This window comes from Sturnira hondurensis, unplaced genomic scaffold, assembly GCF_014824575.4.
Source record: "Sturnira hondurensis isolate 20B ecotype Veracruz unplaced genomic scaffold, ASM1482457v3 Scaffold0021765, whole genome shotgun sequence".
NCBI classification, from domain to species: Eukaryota; Metazoa; Chordata; class Mammalia; order Chiroptera; family Phyllostomidae; genus Sturnira; species Sturnira hondurensis.
In genome coordinates this window covers 39,646-58,144 of record NW_028094396.1, presented here as the reverse complement: position 1 = coordinate 58,144, position 18,499 = coordinate 39,646, and the positions used below count along the sequence as shown (strand labels likewise).

At 46.6% G+C, this 18,499-nt stretch overlaps 1 protein-coding gene across 7 annotated transcripts in view; it reads right to left on the bottom strand.

Annotated features, from left to right (window-relative positions):
- The window catches only part of KALRN (kalirin RhoGEF kinase), a 706,454-nt gene extending 691,190 nt beyond the window's left edge, over nucleotides 1–15,264 (bottom strand). For all 7 annotated transcript variants that reach the window (XM_037033686.1, XM_037033687.1, XM_037033688.1 and 4 more), the window contains exon 1: nucleotides 14,797–15,264. In XM_037033686.1, the coding sequence (XP_036889581.1) occupies nucleotides 14,797–14,869 (73 nt within the window). In that variant the 5' untranslated portion in view covers nucleotides 14,870–15,264. The remainder of the gene's footprint in view (nucleotides 1–14,796) is intronic.
- Nucleotides 15,265–18,499: the final 3,235 nt, after the last annotated feature.

Genomic DNA, 18,499 nt, shown 5'->3' with positions numbered 1-18,499 from the left:
TAAGGTACTAACTTGGATTTTGAGAAGAATATAGACAAACCCACACCAAAGGTGTGTACAGCCCCCATGCAGAAACCAGACATGACCATTTTCCAAGGTAGGGCCTCTAAAAGGACCTTGAGCCATCAATGTTCAGTAAGGTTTTAGGGAGGCTGGTGTCCAAACAAATCTGGTGCACACCTCATCTCCACCCTCAGTGTCTTGGCCAAGTAACCCCCCAAGAACTCAAGAGTCCACCATTTTCACCTCCACTTCAGAGCCTTCAAGGCTGAGCAAGATGCAGAAGCCTGCCTGCCTGGCCCAATCTGAACTCAACTGGACACATCATGCATTTCTCACTCCTTGTCCACAAAATGGATCCAGTCTGTCTCCTCTCTTTTCAGATTCTCAGCATCTCTCAGTCTATCATATGACCTTGGCTCCCATTCATAGAGAAGTCTTAAGTCAGCTTAATAAGAGCTCTAGCATCTGACCTGAACACTATCTGATCTTTCCCAGTAGCCACAGAGAAAAAAATGTCTCTCCATCTCAGAAATAACCTCTTTGCCTGGGAATTCCATCCTTTTCTGATGTGTGAGGAGCTAGGGCTCACCCTGCGACCCTGCCCACACACATAACATATTCTAACACCTTCCTTCTCTAGCACTGTCTCCTCCAACGATTTTGTTCACATATTCAAACATTTTTCTCTCTCTGAAAAGTAGAAAAAAAACAAAATTTTCACTGGACCTGATAATGTTTTTTAAATTATGATTGAAATACAATTTATGTGAATAAAATTGCACCTATAAGTCTACAGCTCACTGACCCTTCACAAATAGAACACAACTATGGTAAAGGAACAGGACACTACTGGTGTTCTCAAAATGTTCCTTCAATTACCACTTTTTCTCCTTATTTTCATTACCAAGCTTCTTGAACAGTGGTCTGTCTTCATGTTCACCACCCCCTCACCCATTTCAGCCTAACCAACCCCTCTTGAGTGATTTCTCCCCACACCCACCCAGGTGAGGCTGTCGATCCTTCCTCTATATCCTCAATGTACACAGCACGCAAGCCTCTATGGCACTTACTATACTACATTGCAATCATTTGCTTATGTGTCAGGTAATCCCACTAGAATGTTACCCTCTATGTGGAAAGAATTATTTCTAACTGGTTTTTGTACCCCCAGAGCCTGGCACTTAGTAGGTATACAGCTTGTGTTTGACACTTGAATGAATGAGTGCAGAAATAAATGAAGAGATCCACTCACTGAAATTGATCTGTTCCTTGTCTAATTCTCATGAAAAGTGACAATGAGATAAAGCTGTCAAAACTCAGTGTTTGGGATCATGATGCATACTCTTTACATCCAAGTATCTGAGCCTGTTATGTGCCAATGCACTGGGGTACAGGGAAGAAACTTAATATCTCACACCTACATCACAGCCCAATGCTGTTTTGTCCTTCTGTAGCCACATACCATCATGGAGTCCTGCCAATCTTTTCCCCATAACTGCTCTGAAGCTACTCCTCCCTCTCTCCACAGCCTCCTTTCAAGGACAGTAAGAAGTCAGAGGCAAGAACCCCCCAGAAGCCCCACACCCCACCTCCCAGCCCCCTTTTGTCATATTCAATTAACCATCTGCCAGTCTCCGGGGTCTCCTTCTAGGCCTACAGCTGCCAACTCAATACTGTTTCCCTACCCCCCCCCCCCATAGATAGCCATTGTCCCTGGGCTGCAGGGTAAGAGTGTAAAAGGCAGGGATTTTAGCCACATTCCCAGTCCCTGCCCTGGAATAACTAGAACTGCAAGCTTAAAATCATATCTCTGCCTATCTCTGTGCTATTACAGAGAAAAGGAAGGAGGGGAGGGAAGGAGGGAGGGAGGGTTGGAAGAAGCAAGCTATAGAAGCATCATAATTTTCGTGATTTGGAAGGTAGATTCATCTAGCTAGTAAACGATTCTATTACATACATAATTGTATGACTAGTACTAAAATCCCCTTTCTATTACTATTTATAGTATGGATATAACTGTAGCAATATACAGTATATCTACAACCAACCAGCCACCCTGAGAGGTAAGAATTTTTTTCCCCATCTCACAGATGAGGAAATTGAAGGTCAGAGAGGTTGTAACTTGTGCAAGGTCACACAGCTAGTAAGTTCCTGTTTTAAAACTAAGATTCTGCAACTGAACTACACCTAAGGAAACTCCCACCTCCTTTAACTCTGAGAGATGTAAGCCAAGTATCCCATAGCCCACCTTTTGGAATCGCAGCCCCCAGATTCCTACTGTCCACCCCTCTGGAGGGCTGTGCCAGGTCCTTGAGAAACCCTTATTGAAACAGGCTTTTCCCTTAATGTCAGTCCTTGAACTTTCCCCTAAAAGGAGAGTTGAGAGTCCCGTCAGAGGGCGTGTTTCCAGGCTAATGGAATGGGTGTGCTCACCTGGTTACCTTCCCGTCTTGTGTGAAGGGTTTCTCTTCATAAAGAAGCATGGGGAAAAGGCTCTTCCTTGATCACTATACCTCCTCTTTCTTCTAGGACTTCTAGAGGCATTGAGGAAACTCTAGAACTTCAAGAGCACGTCCCACCCCTGGGTGATACAGTACCTGATAGCCAGGCACTCACACCCGCCCCAAGAGATTGCCCCCAGCACCTTTCTGACTAAGTCCCCCTTCCTCTCTCCTCTCCCCACTCACCCTCCAACCCACTAACTTGCCTTCTGGACTCCACTCTGTGAGAGGTGCTTCTGCAGACCCGACTATACAGCCTGGAGAAGATCCCACCTCAGATCGCAATAGGAAACCCCCATTTCTAAAAGGATGGCTAGTTTGGGATCTCCTAGACTCCTTTCCACCTTTCCTCTCCAAGGACCATCCAGGGCCACACACCAACCCAGCTCACTGATTTCACAGCTGCCCTCAGCTTGTACACTCTCCTCAAGCGCGCCACCACTAGCCCCTGGTTCGCCAAGCCAGCTGATTGATGCTCTCTCTGATGGGACTGTTGAGCAGGCACACGTGCCCTGGGCCGAGGGGCTCCCCCAGCTACTTTACTCAGGTCTGCCCTCTCCCAGTCTCCTCCTCCAGCCCAAAGCTCACCCTGCAGCTGACACTGAAATTCATCTCTCCGGGCTCATCCAGGACTTTCCTCCATCAATTCTGCCTATCTCTACTGAATATTCATTCTTCTCTTCATGTCTGCCTTCTTCCTCCTCCCCACCCCCAGGTAGTCACATATCTTTCCCACCTAAAAAAAGCCTTCCCTCAACTCTGCTACCCATCTCTAGCTACCTTACTATTTTTAACCTTCCCTTCACAGCCAAACCTCTCCAGAGTCATCTATATGCACTCCCACCACTTCCTCCCCATCCACTCACTCCCCATTCCCCTTGCAACTTGGATTCCAACTCCCATACATAATTTCAAAAGTTACCCGTGATCTCTCCCAATTCCCAGAACTGAGGAGGTCTGTTCGGTCCCCATGTCCCTTAGGCTCTCTGCAGCTTTAGGCCTATTGATGACCTGTTTTCCTCCGAGCGCTGCTCTCTTCTGGTTCTCCTCCAGCCTTTTACTTGAGTCTACATATCTGTCCCTGGCCCTCTGCCCTTAAGCCTATATGTGCTTTTCATTTATTATCTCATCTATTCTGATAGCTCCAGCCACAACTTCTTCCGGATATCTCCCAAATCGACTTTTCCGGCTCTGGCATCCTTCCAAAGCCCCAGACTCTGTTATTTGCCTACGGAATGGACACTTCCCTTAGCTATCTCACTGACACCTGAGACGTAACATGTCCCAAAGCCAGTCCCGAATACTCCCTCTCCTCCTGCATCCCCGCAGCTGCTTGCCCTCTTCCTAACTCCTTAGTGTTAGTTAGGGTATCTACAGCTTCCCGGTCACCAGGCTCTAAGTTCTGGAGTCACCTTTAATTCCTGCCTTTTCCTTGACATTTCTACACCCAAGTTGCCAAGTCCTATAAACCCTACCTCCATGAGGTCCCTCATATCCACCCCCTCCTCTCCGTTTCCACTGTGGCATATCCAGTTCAGACCCTCCTTACCTGTCATGACGGGTATCCCAATCCAGGCCTGGCCAGCCGTACCTCCCCCATTCTAATCAATAGGGCTGCCGGATTTATCTCCCCAATCATGCATGCCACTGCCCCATTCAGATACTTTTAACGTCTCTCAAAAGCAAACTGCAGAAAAGACCAAACTCCTTGGCCTGTGACTCAAAGCCCTTAATGATCTAGGAGCCCATGTTTGATAAATGAAGCAATCAGTCAACCTAGTCCCCACACTCTGCTGAATTTTTTCTGCCTTTGATCTTCCACCTGCACCCATCTCTGAGTCACATGAACTGGACCTCTTATTGCCCTAAATATGCCACGGACATTCCCACCTCCCTAACACCAGCTGAACCGGGAAACACAACACTTTCTGTCTTCCCCATCCAAATCCTACTCATCCTCGAGTCTCAGCTCGAGGAGTAACCACTTCCTTGAGAACACAGCTCACTTACCATTTTTCACCCCTACTGTTTATCCCTCATGTCCATGTTTTCCAGCTAATGTTCAGCTCCCTTCTAATAATGCCACGGGACAGAAGTCGGGGGAGACAAAAGCTAATTCTCCAAGTTTGTTCTTTACTTCTCTGAATTAGTTTCTCTGTCCTACTAGCTGATTCTTTCGAAACATTCCCTCACTCCTCAGCAGACACAATTTCAATCAGCTCTATTGATCCAACAGCCCTGTAGCTGTCGATCACTTCCCGGTTATCTTGCTGCCAATCATTCACACACAAAGGAGTGGCAAGAGGAGTCTGAACTGCATGCAGACAGAGAGGGAGCAGGAAGGGACTGACTCACTGCACCCACCTAAGGCTTGGCAGATGTAAGAAGTCCGTTCTTGTTGGCACCTCCAGATGGCACGGGGCCATGTGACAGGGCCTGGGGGCTGGCATTTTTATACTTTCGTGGAGGAGAGAATAAGAGTGTCCCTAAAACAAAGTTGAGAAGGACTGCTCTCTTCCTGGGCTGGAAAGGTCCCACGGAAGTCAGATTGAATAAGATGATACTTGTCAGAAGAGACACTTAGAGTAATAAAATGTTCTATTTGGAAGGAACTAACTATATGTATTTGGATAGAACTGTACAACCTATAAAGACCTTTCACATACAGTATCTTACTTGAGTCTCTCAATAGCCCTGTTGGTGCCGAGTGAGGTATTATCCTCATCTTACACAGATGCTAAAGTCACTTACACAAGACATGCAGATAAGCAGAGAGCAAAGGGGAGTGTTCACCTCCCGCTCTCTTACCTGACCTTCTAAGCCCCCTTCACAGGCTTCTTCTTTCTCCTTTTCCTACCCCTTAAATGCAAGTGCTCCCTGAGGGGGCACATTTATATCCATTTCCCTTCCTGTGCTATATATTTTTATAATGATTTTATACACTCCCATAGCACAGTACATTGATGTCGTAGGCACTCGATAAATATTTGTCAAAGAAATTGTTAAATGACTGAATGAAAGAACTGAGGCCCAAACTTTAGCCTTCTGGTTCCACAGTCAGGATCCTTGCACTCCATCAGGCTCCTCTCTACACTCCCTTCCATCCCATGTCAAAAGCCACCCATCCAGAGACACCCCCCCCCAGCCTGCGTGCCACCACTTTTATTTATTAAAACAACAGGAACAACAAGGACAGCTAGGATTTCTTGTGCTCCTACTGTGTATCAGAAGCCACTACGTATTTTTTACACATTGTTTTCCTACTTAATCCTTCCAACCTGTAAAACAAGTATTATTAGTCCCATTTTGCAGAAGATGAGGATGAAAGAGATTAAATAATTTACCTGGGATTCTACCCCTAATTAGTGCCAAGTCTGTCTTATACAACAAAACCCCATGATCTCTGGCCACACAGGGTTTCTCAACCTCAGCACTATCAACACTTCAGGGCTGGATAATTCCTTATTGTCCCATGACTTACAAGATGATTAGCAGTACCCTAGACCTGCGACCACTAGATGCCAGTAGCAACACCCCACCTGCTCCCTTACCCTCCCGAATTATGACATTCAAAAAAAATGTCTCCAGACATTGACAATGGTTCCCTGGAAGATAAAACTGCCCCCAGTTGAGAACCACTGGACTACACCATAGTGACTCTCTCCAAAAGTAAACTGCCAAGTTCCAGAACCAGAAAGAACGTTGAAAACTAAAAATGTTCATTCTCTAACATCTTAAAAGAACCTCTAGTTCACCTGTGTTAGTGTTTTATTGATATTTACAGTCAGTAGATTTTTCTTACTTCTAACTTAATTTCTTTCTGTAGCTTTAGTTTATTCCAATAGCTTCAGTTTATGCTTACCTCTTTCATCCCACAAAAGATTACCAAATACAATTAGACAGAAGGAGCCAATAATAGTTATTGATGATTGGTAGCACAAGGAAGAAGCAAAGCCTCTTCCCAAATCTTATGTAGAGCTCCTGGATATCATTGATATGTTCTAAAATACATTAATATAGAAATAGTCTATATAAATTCAATATTAGAAATATTAACAGGGAGCACTGGGGGGTGGGCTAGGATGGAAGTAAAAGACAGAAAACTGGGACTTCTGGCCAAGGTGGAGGCATAGGTGGAAACACTGTGTTCCCTCCTACAACTAAATTTAAAGACAGCTAAGTTTTAGAAACAAAAACGCAGCCAAAACAGTGAAAATTGAACTGTACGGAAGTCCGACAACAACAAACCACTCAGCCAGACCAGCAAGAGGGGCGGAGTTAGTGGCGGAGAAGGGTAGGGCTGGAAAGATTGTTCAGTCCGACCAACCCAGGAGCGGAGGTGGAGGCGGTTGGTGGATCCCAGGCGTGGGGTGGCAACAGGCAGACCCAGTGAGGGTGCAGGGCAGCTGGCTGACTGTGGTCACATATTCGTGCACAGATAAACCAAGTGAAGGAGCGAACAGTGAGACAGACCGCTCAGGCTAGGGCCCCAGTGGGGATTAGAGCCTGAAAGCACCAACTAGAAAGACTTTCTTGGGATCGAGGGGCCAGGAGAGGCTCCCGGGCCCACAGAGAGTTCATTGGAAAGACCCACAGGGGCCTGAAGAGTACACGGGCCCACACACCCAGGAACCAGCACCAGAGGGGCCCAATTTGCTTGTGGGAAGCCGCAGAGGGGACAGAAATCTGAGAGAGAGTGGAGTGGAGCAAAGCGCCATTTTTTTCCCCCTCTCTGACCCCACCCCCACATACAGCATCACAACCCAGCAACTCGGTCACCTGGCCCTGGTGAACACCTAAGGCTCCACCCCTCATACATAACAGGTGCGAACAGACCAAACATTATGACTCAAGAACAGCTCAAAGCCCCAGAGCCTATAATTCCAAGTGACCAAGAAATAACCAGCCTTTCAGATGCACAGTTCAAAATACTGGTGATCAGGATGCTCACAGAATTGGTTGATGTTAGCCACAAATTAGAGGAACATATGAAGGCTAAACTGATTGAAATGAAGGGAGATGTACAGGAAATCAATAGTGATGGAAAGGAAACTGGGACTCAAATCAAGGGAGTGCACAAGAAGGAAGAAAGGAACAACCAAACAGAAAAGAATGAAGAAACAAGAATTCAAAAAAATGAGGAGAGGCTTAGGAACCTCCAGGACATCTTCAAACGTTCCAACATCCGAATTATAGGAGTACCAGAAGGGGAAGAGGAACAGCCATGAGTGGAAAACTTATTTGAACAAATAATAAAGGAGAACTTCCCCAGTCTGGCAAAGGAAATAGACTTCCAGGAAATCCAGGAAGCTCAGAGAGTCCCAAAGAAGTTGGACCCAAGAAGGAACATACCAAGGAACATCATCATTACATTAGCCAAGATTATAATGAAGGAGAGAATCCTAGAAGCAGCAAGAGATAAGGGCGCAGTCACCTACAAAGGAGTTCCCATCAGACTGTCAGCAGATTTCTCAAAAGAGACCTTACAGGCAAGAAGGGGCTGGAAAGAAGTATTCCAAGTCATGAAATCCAAAGACCTACAGCCAAGATTGCTCTATCCAGCAAAGCTTTCATTTAGAATGGAAGGGCAGATAAAGTGCTTCTCAGATAAGCTCAAGTTCAAGTTCATCATCACCAGTTCCTTATTCTATGAAATGTTAAAGGGACTTATCTAAGAAAAAGGAGATAAAATGAACAGTAAAAGGACAGCAAACCCACAGTTATTAACAACCACACCTAAAACAAAAGCAAACTAAGAGGACAGCTAGATCAGGAGCAGAACCATAGAAATGGAGATCACATGGAGGGTTAGAAACAGGGGAGTGGGAGGAGGAGAAGGGGGGAGAAGGTACAAAGAATAAGTAGCATAGACAGTAGGTAGAAAATAGACAGGGGGGAAGGCAGGAATACTATGGGAAATACAGAATCTAAAGAACTTGTGACACATGGACATGAATGACAGGGGGGGAATGGTGGGGGAGGGGTGTGCAGGGTGGAGGGGAGTGAAGGGGGGGAATGGGACAACTGTAATGGCATAATCAATAAAATATATTTTACAAAATAAATAAATAAAGCCCCAATTCCCTTTAAAAAAAGACAGAAAACTGTACTTGAACAATAATTAAATACATTTAAAAATAAAAATAAATCAATAAATATTAACAATATCCCCTCTCCAGAACAGCAAAGTCCTCTTGCTACTCCCCAGAAGTTCCTAGGAAATGATGTGACCAAAAGCCTAATTCATGATGAGTAGAAGTGGAAGAGAATTAAGAAGGACTAATAAACATTGAATTACACATCACATTTACATTATGGAGCACCGAGCACAGTGTCAAAAAGAGATGCTTTCCATTGCTGCAAAAGAGAGCTCAGGACATGACAGACCCGCCCCCCCTTCTTTAGGTGCCTGACAATGCACAGCCAGGGTGGTGACAGCTACTCAGAGAACTGCACACCAGCATNAAAAAGACAGAAAACTGTACTTGAACAATAATTAAATACATTTAAAAATAAAAATAAATCAATAAATATAAACAATATCCCCTCTCCAGAACAGCAAAGTCCTCTTGCTACTCCCCAGAAGTTCCTGGGAAATGATGTGACCAAAAGCCTAATTCATGATGAGTAGAATTGGAAGAGAATTAAGAAGGACTAATAAACATTGAATTACACATCACATTTACATTATGGAGCACCGAGCACAGTGTCAAAAAGAGATGCTTTCCATTGCTGCAAAAGAGAGCTCAGGACATGACAGACCCGCCCCCCCTTCTTTAGGTGCCTGACAATGCACAGCCAGGGTGGTGACAGCTACTCAGAGAACTGCACACCAGCATTGACCGTTATTCCCAAACCTCCTTTCTCTGTGAGCTGAACATTAGGACATCCAGTTCTTCTGTCTAGGTAGGATGGGGCTATCAACTGAGAAAAGCTTAAAGCATCATACAGTGAGTACCAACACACCACCACCTAGATTCAGCAACTGCTTATGTACTACCATGTTTGCTTTATATATTGGGGGAGGTTATGATTTTTTATGATAAATCATAAGCTTTTAAAAAGATCTTTCTCCTTACCTCCAAAGAAAAATTAACTTCAATGGTAGAGATCAACCCTAGAGGTATATGAAAGGGTAAAAACACAATATAATACCACTGATGAAGTGAGAAAATGCGTATAGACAAGTGAGTGTTTGAGGAACTTGGGAGAGTTGGTCTTCTGAGTGGCAAAAGCTCCCAGAAGAAGATGGGTCTCAAACCTCCAAACATGAGTTAGCTTTAGAGAGTGGGGCTGCCAGGGTGGATAATTCAAAGAAAACATGAGTCAAGGAGCCCTTGGATAGTGAGAAGAGCAGCCAGGCCAGAGCTGGGCTGGCAAGTAAGGACTTGGCCCTGAAGGCACTGCGAGACATTTTAAGTCCACAGACCAACCAGGTAGTGATATGATGAAAGTAGTGTAATCTACTTTGGGGAGTGCAATCTGCCTCTAAGTACCAATTTAGAGTGGGAGTGAGAGAGCAGATTCTAAGGACAAGAATGAAGGCCACTAAAAGGAGTCCATGTGCAACATGAACAGCAAGGGCTAACTATGAAAAATAATTTAATAGGGTTTGTTGGAAGAGAGATCCCTCACAGATGATATCAAGGGTTTAGATATCATGACTGAGATGGAAGACGCCACTTGCAGAATGAAGGAAGGCAAGCACAGGAGAGCTACTTTGGGGAGTTGGAAAGACATACAGAGTTGAGTCTGAGTCTGGCCAAAGTCCAAGTAACAGCAAATGATCCAGTTGAAAATGTCTGGAATCACAGGACAAAGCTCAACACAAAGAAAGAGGTAGAAGGTATTTCCACATCATCCTATTTTCATCTATCTTCTTAGTTTTTTTCCCCTGAATAGTAAAGGAAGAGTTTTCTCCTCTGTCACCAAAGCCAAGTTCTTATATTTGTTAGAAAACCTATTCTTATCTCACCTTTTCAGGTTATCTAACTCAACAATCAAGCTCCCATCTTCAGTTTTTCCTGTCCATGGGTTAACTCCCAGAGTTAGAGCAAACTTGCTCTAACAGGCTGAAGACAGCGTGAACAGTAGAGCAAACTTGCTCTAACTCTGACCAAAAAAAAAGAACAAACACCAAAATGAAAACTGCTTATGGCTAGCACACAACTTCTTTTTCCTTTCACTGATAAACTCTGTAAGTAACTGCTTCCTACCCACCACCCCAAATCCCTATTCTGAATCCCTGTTCTAACATCGTGCCCCCAAGAGCTCCCAGTGGCCTTCTTTTTATCACATCCAGTGACAGACACCCAGTGCTCTCCTGTCCACGCTGTCTACAGCCTGTCATCACATCAAAACCCACACCAACTCCCTGGAGTCCCCAGGATCAAGTCCCCTTTGTTGCCACTTCCTAAATAAGGGTTTCTCCCCCAATGTCTAACCAGAGCCCTTCCTCATTTTCCTCCACCCGCTCCGAGAGCCAAATCTTCACAAAGCTAGGCTGTACCCAGTCTCGGTGCAGAAGGCTTCTAAGTCTACACTGCCAACCCTAACCTCCTGCCTATGCTCCTATCTCGAGTCTCATGTTTCCCACAAAACAGCTCCACCTCGATATCCCTCAGTCACCTACAATTATCCACATCTGGAACTAACATCACTACCTGCAAAAAGGACTCTTGCCTTCACCCAAATTACATCAGTAGGGACAGCCAGGCCTCTGTACTATCAACCAAGCTACTCTGTTTCCTCAGGGGCTTAATTTTCTTCTTCCCTTCTAACTAGTTCATCAACAAATCCCCACATTTCTGCCTTTGAAAATGTCTCCCAGTGTGGCCCCTGACTCCCCATCCTTTCTGCCACCAACCCAGACCAAGTACCCTCCCTCTCAGGTCTGGATCGCTTTTGCATCTCCCTGGATTTTTTCACTCTCTTCTCTGCTTCCTGAGTCATGTTACCTCTAGATCTACCTTTCCAAAAACCACTTTCTTCACTATATACCCTTGCTCAAAAACCTAAAATGACTCCCTACTAACTCTGAATCAAATCCAAACTCTTCTCTTGGGCTTCCAAGGCTCTCCCTATCTGGCCTTGCCCTACTTACCCAATTCTGTTTCCCATTCCTCCCCAAACTACACCTTCCATTCGGTCATTCTGAACCCTCAGTGTTAATGTCCCCGCCTCCCTGCACCTTTGCTCAGCCTGCTCTTCCCACTCCCCATCCACAACCCCCCTCAAGGGCGACTCTCAGTTCCACTCCTCTATGTCAACTTTTTATTTTATAGCACCAAAATGTTCAGCAATTGATTAATCTCTGAGAAGTAATTGTCAGTCTTCTTCTAAAAGTTCTTCAAGGGAAGAGACCACTTTGAATATTTCATTTGTATTCCACAGCACCCTAGATAGGAGAAGGCTTCTGGTAGAAGTTGAAAAGTCCTTGTTGGTTTTCTGTTCCAAGTGGTTCCTAGTCCCAGTTCTGAGTCCCCATATTTCCCCTTCTCTGCCTCATAGCCATCATCAATAAAATTACTAAAACATACTTCCCCAAGCTTGGAATAGAGAATTACCAGGAAGATGATATGGAGTCCACCAATCTATAAGAATAGTGGGCTTGGGGTTGGGGGCAGTTGTCTGTGTGTGTCCACACACAGGTAGGGAAGATTTAAGAAATCTAGCTTAATCAGTTGGTCAGGAGAACTGAAATACCAAAATAATCAGAAGATGACAAGTAAGGACAGACTTATTCCAAACATGCCTAATTAGAGGCATAGTATGCCATGGTTTTGACAAAGCAATTGCCAGTCTGGTCTTTGTGCATGCACAATTTTCCACCAAAAAGAAAAGGGTAACCCTGGCACTAGGGACTCTGAGAATTTGTCTGAAGGTTTCTCAGTTGTTCAGTTGAATAAATTCATAAAGTCCAGACTGCTGGGTATAGTGCTATGTTCCATAGACAGGGGAATAAGAAGGAAGAAACTTAAGAAATATGGCCTCTTCCAGAAAGTTAAGAAATATGGCCTTAAGAATCCCAAGCAAGAGCCCAGGCTAGAGAATGGAAGGGGGTCAAATCAGGAAGGAGAGCACAGAGGGCGACACAGGACCAAAGGCAGCCTGCACTCCCCTTTTGGAATGTGCTACAGGTCATAAGCCATTTCCAGCCACGTGCATTGAGGGTTTCACATTTCTCTGATTCAAAATGCACGTCAGACTTAGCCTCCCTTCAACCAACCTGCCCAAGGAAGAATAGCCCTAACAAGAGACGGCTATTTACTCCGTGATTTGAGCCAGAACTAGACAACATAAGCCCCACGTTGGATCTTGAAAGGTCCTAGGAAAAGTAACATACTGGACCACTATAGGCCATTAACACCATTAATGCTGTGTGAATTCATTTGTCAGAAATTAGCAAGCATCCAGAAACTGAGCTCTCCTCCAAGGGTCTGGGACAGAGAATGGACAGGAAGTAGTGTTTGGATGGTAGGAAAGAGGAAAGAGTGGATGCCAAGGAAGGAAGGAAGAAAGGGAGGGAGGGAGGGAGGGAGGAAGGGAGGAAAGAAGTAAGGAAGGAGGGAGGGAGGGAGGGAAGGAAGGAAGGAAGGAAGGAAGAGAAAGAGTCTAGAAAGAAAAAGTGGAAAGCCTCCCACTTCCAGAGTTTCCCCCAGAGCTAAGAAAAGGCACACTTTTGCCCCACATGGAAGGCAAGAAGGGTCAAGAAGACCCCTGGTGAATGTTTCCAGGCATCACTTAGCTCTCAGAAATTTGACCCTAGACGGCAGGCTATAAACTCAGGTCAAGTCTGAGATGCTGGCTCCCACATGCACTTGAGAATCCATGCCTTGGGTCCTAGGCCAAGTGAGTGTGTGTGTGTGTGTGTGTGTGAGAGAGAGAGAGAGAGAGAGAGAGAGAATATGAATGTGACCTCTGGGGAAAGGGAATGAGGAAGGAAGGCAAGGCTGGGCCTGAGGAGCTGGATAGGGTAACAGGGGCTCCCTCTGCTTTCTCCAGGTGCTGGCATCAGCCTGTTCTAAGCATTTCCCTTTCCAGACCCACTAGAAAATGAACATATGGGCCAATCAAGTCTTGACTTCTAAAGCCACAAGTCTCCCCAACAAAGCACTCCACCCCCTTCCCTAGAGATGACCTCCAGGGCAAAGCAATGAGTTTAGGAAACAGATGGATGTGCAGAAAGCCTTCAGAGCTAACCTGATCTGTCCCCACCAGTCAGCATTCTCTAATATAACTCAGCAAAGGAGAGGGCAGAAGCGCGGGGTCTCATAACTTAGTGGACTCCTTGGGACAAAGATTCCAGACAAAATGGTTCCAGACATGGGAGATGCGGAGCTCTACCTACCGAGTTGGTAGAAGCCACAGGTAAAAAGGGAGATGGGGAATCCCTGGCCATCAGAGAAACAGGCCACAGGTGGTGGGAGATGAAGGTGGTGGGTGTCCTTTCTGGGGAAAGGGCTCTGTAGTCGGGGAACGGGAGAAGCTATAGAGCTGGGGGATGGGAGGTGGTGAGGCTGCAAACAGCTGGAAAGACAGATCTGGGGGCTTTACAAACCACAGGCAAGCAAAGACTCAGTGGGTGTGTATGAGGGGGACGCTAACTCACACTTCCAGGAATAAGTGATTCTTATGAAAATTTCATCCGTTCCCAGAACTGGAGAAGAGGAGGACAAGGAGGACGCCTGAGGCGCCCACCGCCCTCCCAGCACGGTTTGCCTCTCAAGTCTAAGACGCAGGCTCCCCACACACACCCTGCTTGAGCGTCCTGGGTCCGCCCCGCTCATGACTGTCAGTCTGCAGCCTGCGTGACTCCGGGTCCCCAAGGCCTTTCTCTTTGCACATCAGGGCCCCGGGACCCTGGGCCGAGAAGGGGTGCCAGTCCGGGGCGACCAGAGACGGACTGACAGGCGCGGAGAGAAGGGTATCGAGGGAGGGGACGAGGACGCCGGTAGCCGGATCCGCACGCTGCAAAGTGATCCAACATCGCCCCATCCCCGCGCTCCGGGAGAAGGCGGCCGAGGGGACCTCCTCCCGCCTCCCCACCACAGACTCCCGCAAGTGAGGTGAACAGCGAGGGGCGCCGAGCTCCCAGCCCCCAACCCATCCCCGAAACGCGACCAGCATTGCCATAACAACAAGAATCTCAGCAACTCCAGCCGGACGGAGAGGGGGAGGGCTCCCCAACACGCACACCCCAGCAACAGTCCCGCTTCCCCAAACTTGTCCGAGACGCCGCGTCCCAAGGCAGCGGCCCTGCCCCTGGCTGCCCGCACCGTGCCCAGTCTACCTGTGCGGAAAAAGGCGTCCACGTCCGAATCAGCCGCTCCTCCTTCCTCCGCTGCCCCCTCTAGGGGGTTCATGACTGGGGGAGGGCGTCCGCGAGCAGCCCCGGGCCGGCGAAGCCTGGGGCCAAGGACCGCTCGGCGCCGGGTGGGCAGAGGGCGCGGGGCGCAGCGGCTGCGGCTGCGGCCGCAGACCCGGCGGACTCCGGGCTTCGAGAGCTGGAGGCTGGGGCGGCAGGCTAGAGCAGAGGACGCCAAGCCTCCCTCAAGCGGAGGCGCGCGGCGGGCTGGGGGCGCCTGTCGCCGGCTCCCCCATGGTACCCCTTCCCCGGGGGCGCTGGCCGCCTGCTGTCTGGCCCGGGCCGGGGGCCGGGCTGCCTGGGCGCCCGCTCTTGCCCAACAGCAGCAGCTGGCTCTCCTCCTCACCCGTCCGCCTGTCTCTATTGTTCAGCCCTGCTCGGCTCTCCTCTTTATTTTTCCTCCTCCCTCCCACCCTCCCTGTCTCTCTACCTCCTCCCTCCCTCGTTCGCTCGCCCGCTCTCCGCTGTCTCCCTCCCTCCCTACCTCGCTCTCTAGCTCCCCCTCTGGCTCCCGCCGCTGCCGCCGCCGCTGACTCCCCAGCTCCTCCCCCGGCTCCCGCTCCACAGTCCCGGCCAACAATGACCCGGGCAGCGCGGAGCTCAGCTGGGGCTTCCGCCAGCCAGGGCCCGGGGCTCGCCGCGGACCCCCGGCGGCGCGGTCGCCTCCTTGCCCCGCGGCCGGGCGCCAGCCTCTAGGGCAGCGGAGAGCCGGCCCGGAGCTATTGTTCCTGGCAGTACTAGGCCAGCTTCCTGAGCCCCGCAGGAAAAGCCCCGCGAAGGAGGTGGCCGAGGAGGGGGCGGGGCCGCTGGGCACTAGCCCAGCTCGCCCGGGGCTCTGCCACCCCAGCAATGCATGCTTAGCCTTTTCCCTGGTGCTGTCTGTGCTTCGCGCCCCACCCAGCTCCCAGGTGTGAGGGGAAACCCTAAGCTGCTTGTCTCTCTCCTTTTTAGACAGATTCCCAAGCTGGACTGACCTGCCCCTAGGGGCTGGACTCCCCACCCCCCATTCCCCTGCTCCTTGCAGATAAGCTCTCTCCTGTCCTCCTCCCCTTCAGATCCTCTTGCATTCTCATCACGATCTCCCCGTAGTTCTTTCCTTTTTTAGTTCTCTTCCTCTTCCCCCTTTAAACACCTCTGCCCATCTCTCTGACTCTTTGTCCACTTCATTCCTCTGGCGGCGTCCCCCTGACAATCTCTCCCTGGGTCACACTCTTCTGCCTCTCGTTTGTCTCTGTCCTGCTTCAGTATTTGGCCCGTTTCTCAGCGCTTCTCTTGGACAGCTGTCAAAACTCCCTAATCCCTGGGGCTTTCTCTGTTTTATTCGTCTTCCTCATGTGAATGGAGAGATCCAGTTGGCCAGGAGAAAGGAGGTGTTACAGCAAGCTGAATTTCAATTAAAGTGGGGAGAGGGGCTGGGCAGGAGTGGGGATGACAGGAGAAAAAAAGAAAGAAAGCAGATGCTGTATGGGTAATTAATGCAGTGATTGTATTGTGCCAATTGGTTTTAAGCAATAATTAAACAATAATTAGCCAGTATTCTGTTTATAGTTCTAGTGACTGCAGAACCTATAAAACAGAGGCTCTTTAACCTGAGTACTTAATGGGGTGTGTTGGGGGCTGTTGCTGTTGCTTCATCCAGGCAAATGGAATGGCTGTGGCCTGACCTAATGTGTTAAACACACCTAATAGGAAAACCAGGTCCTAGTCTAAAGTTGATGACATGCTACTCAACAACCAGAATCTTCTGGGTCTATTTGTCTCTGGGAAGCTCTCTGAATCCAAGCACCTGGGATCTTTCCAGATCTACCCGCTAAGTAACTCCAACAGCAAACAGAATGAATTAACTAAGTTTTTAGTGAACCCTTTCTGGCTCCATGTACTCATCACCTTCCTTACTGAATGTCACAATGTTTTTTGTTCCTTTGTTGTACAGTTACCGATCTCCAGTCTTGGATGTCTTATCAGACTCCATTCCTTAAAAATTATTAATAGTGACTCTGAAGTCACAAGTTAATTGCCATGAGATGGAGATCTAATTCATCTGGCCCTGATATCTTGAACTGCCTTACAGCAGCTAAATGCCCCCCACTTACCACCTCCTCTGACAATGAAAAATACTTTGAATTTGTCTTTTCTAAATTTCGCCTCCATTTAACCCCATGACAAAACTCTATCCTGCACTTCCCCTCCCCCACACCCTTCCCCCAGGCCACCCTTGCCACCCCCCAACACACGATGGCAGAGATGCCATTAACTGCCACCATTATGCAGATAGAGAGCCAGAGGTATGGTAAGAGTATTCTCTCACCCCAAAGTGAGAAGAAACATTACATGTTTAGGGGAAGGTTCATATCAAAATCTCAAGAAATGTGTACCAGAATTATAACCTTATATAATGACATTGATTTTTGAGAGAAAATTTGGTGATTTCTATTAAAATTTTAAATGTTTTAGCTATATGAATATCAGATAAAGATTTCAGAGCACATACATTACCAGGGATAAAGAGGGATATTCCAATTCATCAATTGGATGTATCATCCTAAAACTTTCTGTATTTAATAAGAATTTTAAAATATATGAAGAAAAACTGATAGGACTACAAGGAGAAATAGACAAAGTTATAGTTATACTCAGATTTTAATACCTCTCAATACTTGATAGACTGAGGAGAGAGATCATCAGTAAGATACGAAAGACTTTACCAATGGTATCAAAGAACATAACCTAACTGACATTTATAGAATACTCTACTCCACAGCAGCAGATACACATTTTTTCAAGTACACAGGTAACATTTATCAACCTAAACCATATGCTAAGCCATAATACAAGTCTCAATAAATTTGAAAGGATTCACACCATGCACACTGGTATGCAAATGATACCTTACTTGCTTTTTTAAAATCATACAAAGTATGTTCTTTGAGCACAACACAACTAAATTATAAATCAATAACAAATTTCTGGAAATTTCACCCCAAATATTTGAAAGCTAAATAACATACTTCTAAATAACCCATAGTCAACTAAGAACTCAAAGGGAATAATGGGAAGAATTTAAACTGAATAAAAGATGAAAAAATATCATATAAGTATCTGTGGAATATAGCTAAAGCAGCACTTAGAGAGAAATTTAGATTGCTAAAATATTTTGAAAAGAGAGGTCTCATATCAAGGGTCTTCTGTTCTATCTTAAGAGTAAAAGAAACCCAAAGTAGAAAAACAGAACTTTTTAAAGAGCGGAGCCAAAGCGATAAAATAGATAACAGAAAAACAAAAGGGAAAAATCAACGAACCGAAAAGAGGGTTCTTTGTGAAGATCTATAAAATTTATAAACCTCTAACCAGACTGAAATAAGGGAACAATAGAGAAGAATCCAATTGTAACTTACAGGAAGGAGAGAAGCAGCATCACCATAGATTATAGAGATGTAAAGAAATAATAAGGGAATGTTATGAATAATTCTATGCCAATACATTTGACAACTTACATAAAATGGACAAGTTCCTTGAAAGGCACAAACTACTAAAGCCTACTCAAGAAGAAATAGATAATTTAAATAGTCAAACGTTTATTAAAGAAATAAAATTTATAGTTTAAAAGCTTCCCACAAAGAAAACATGA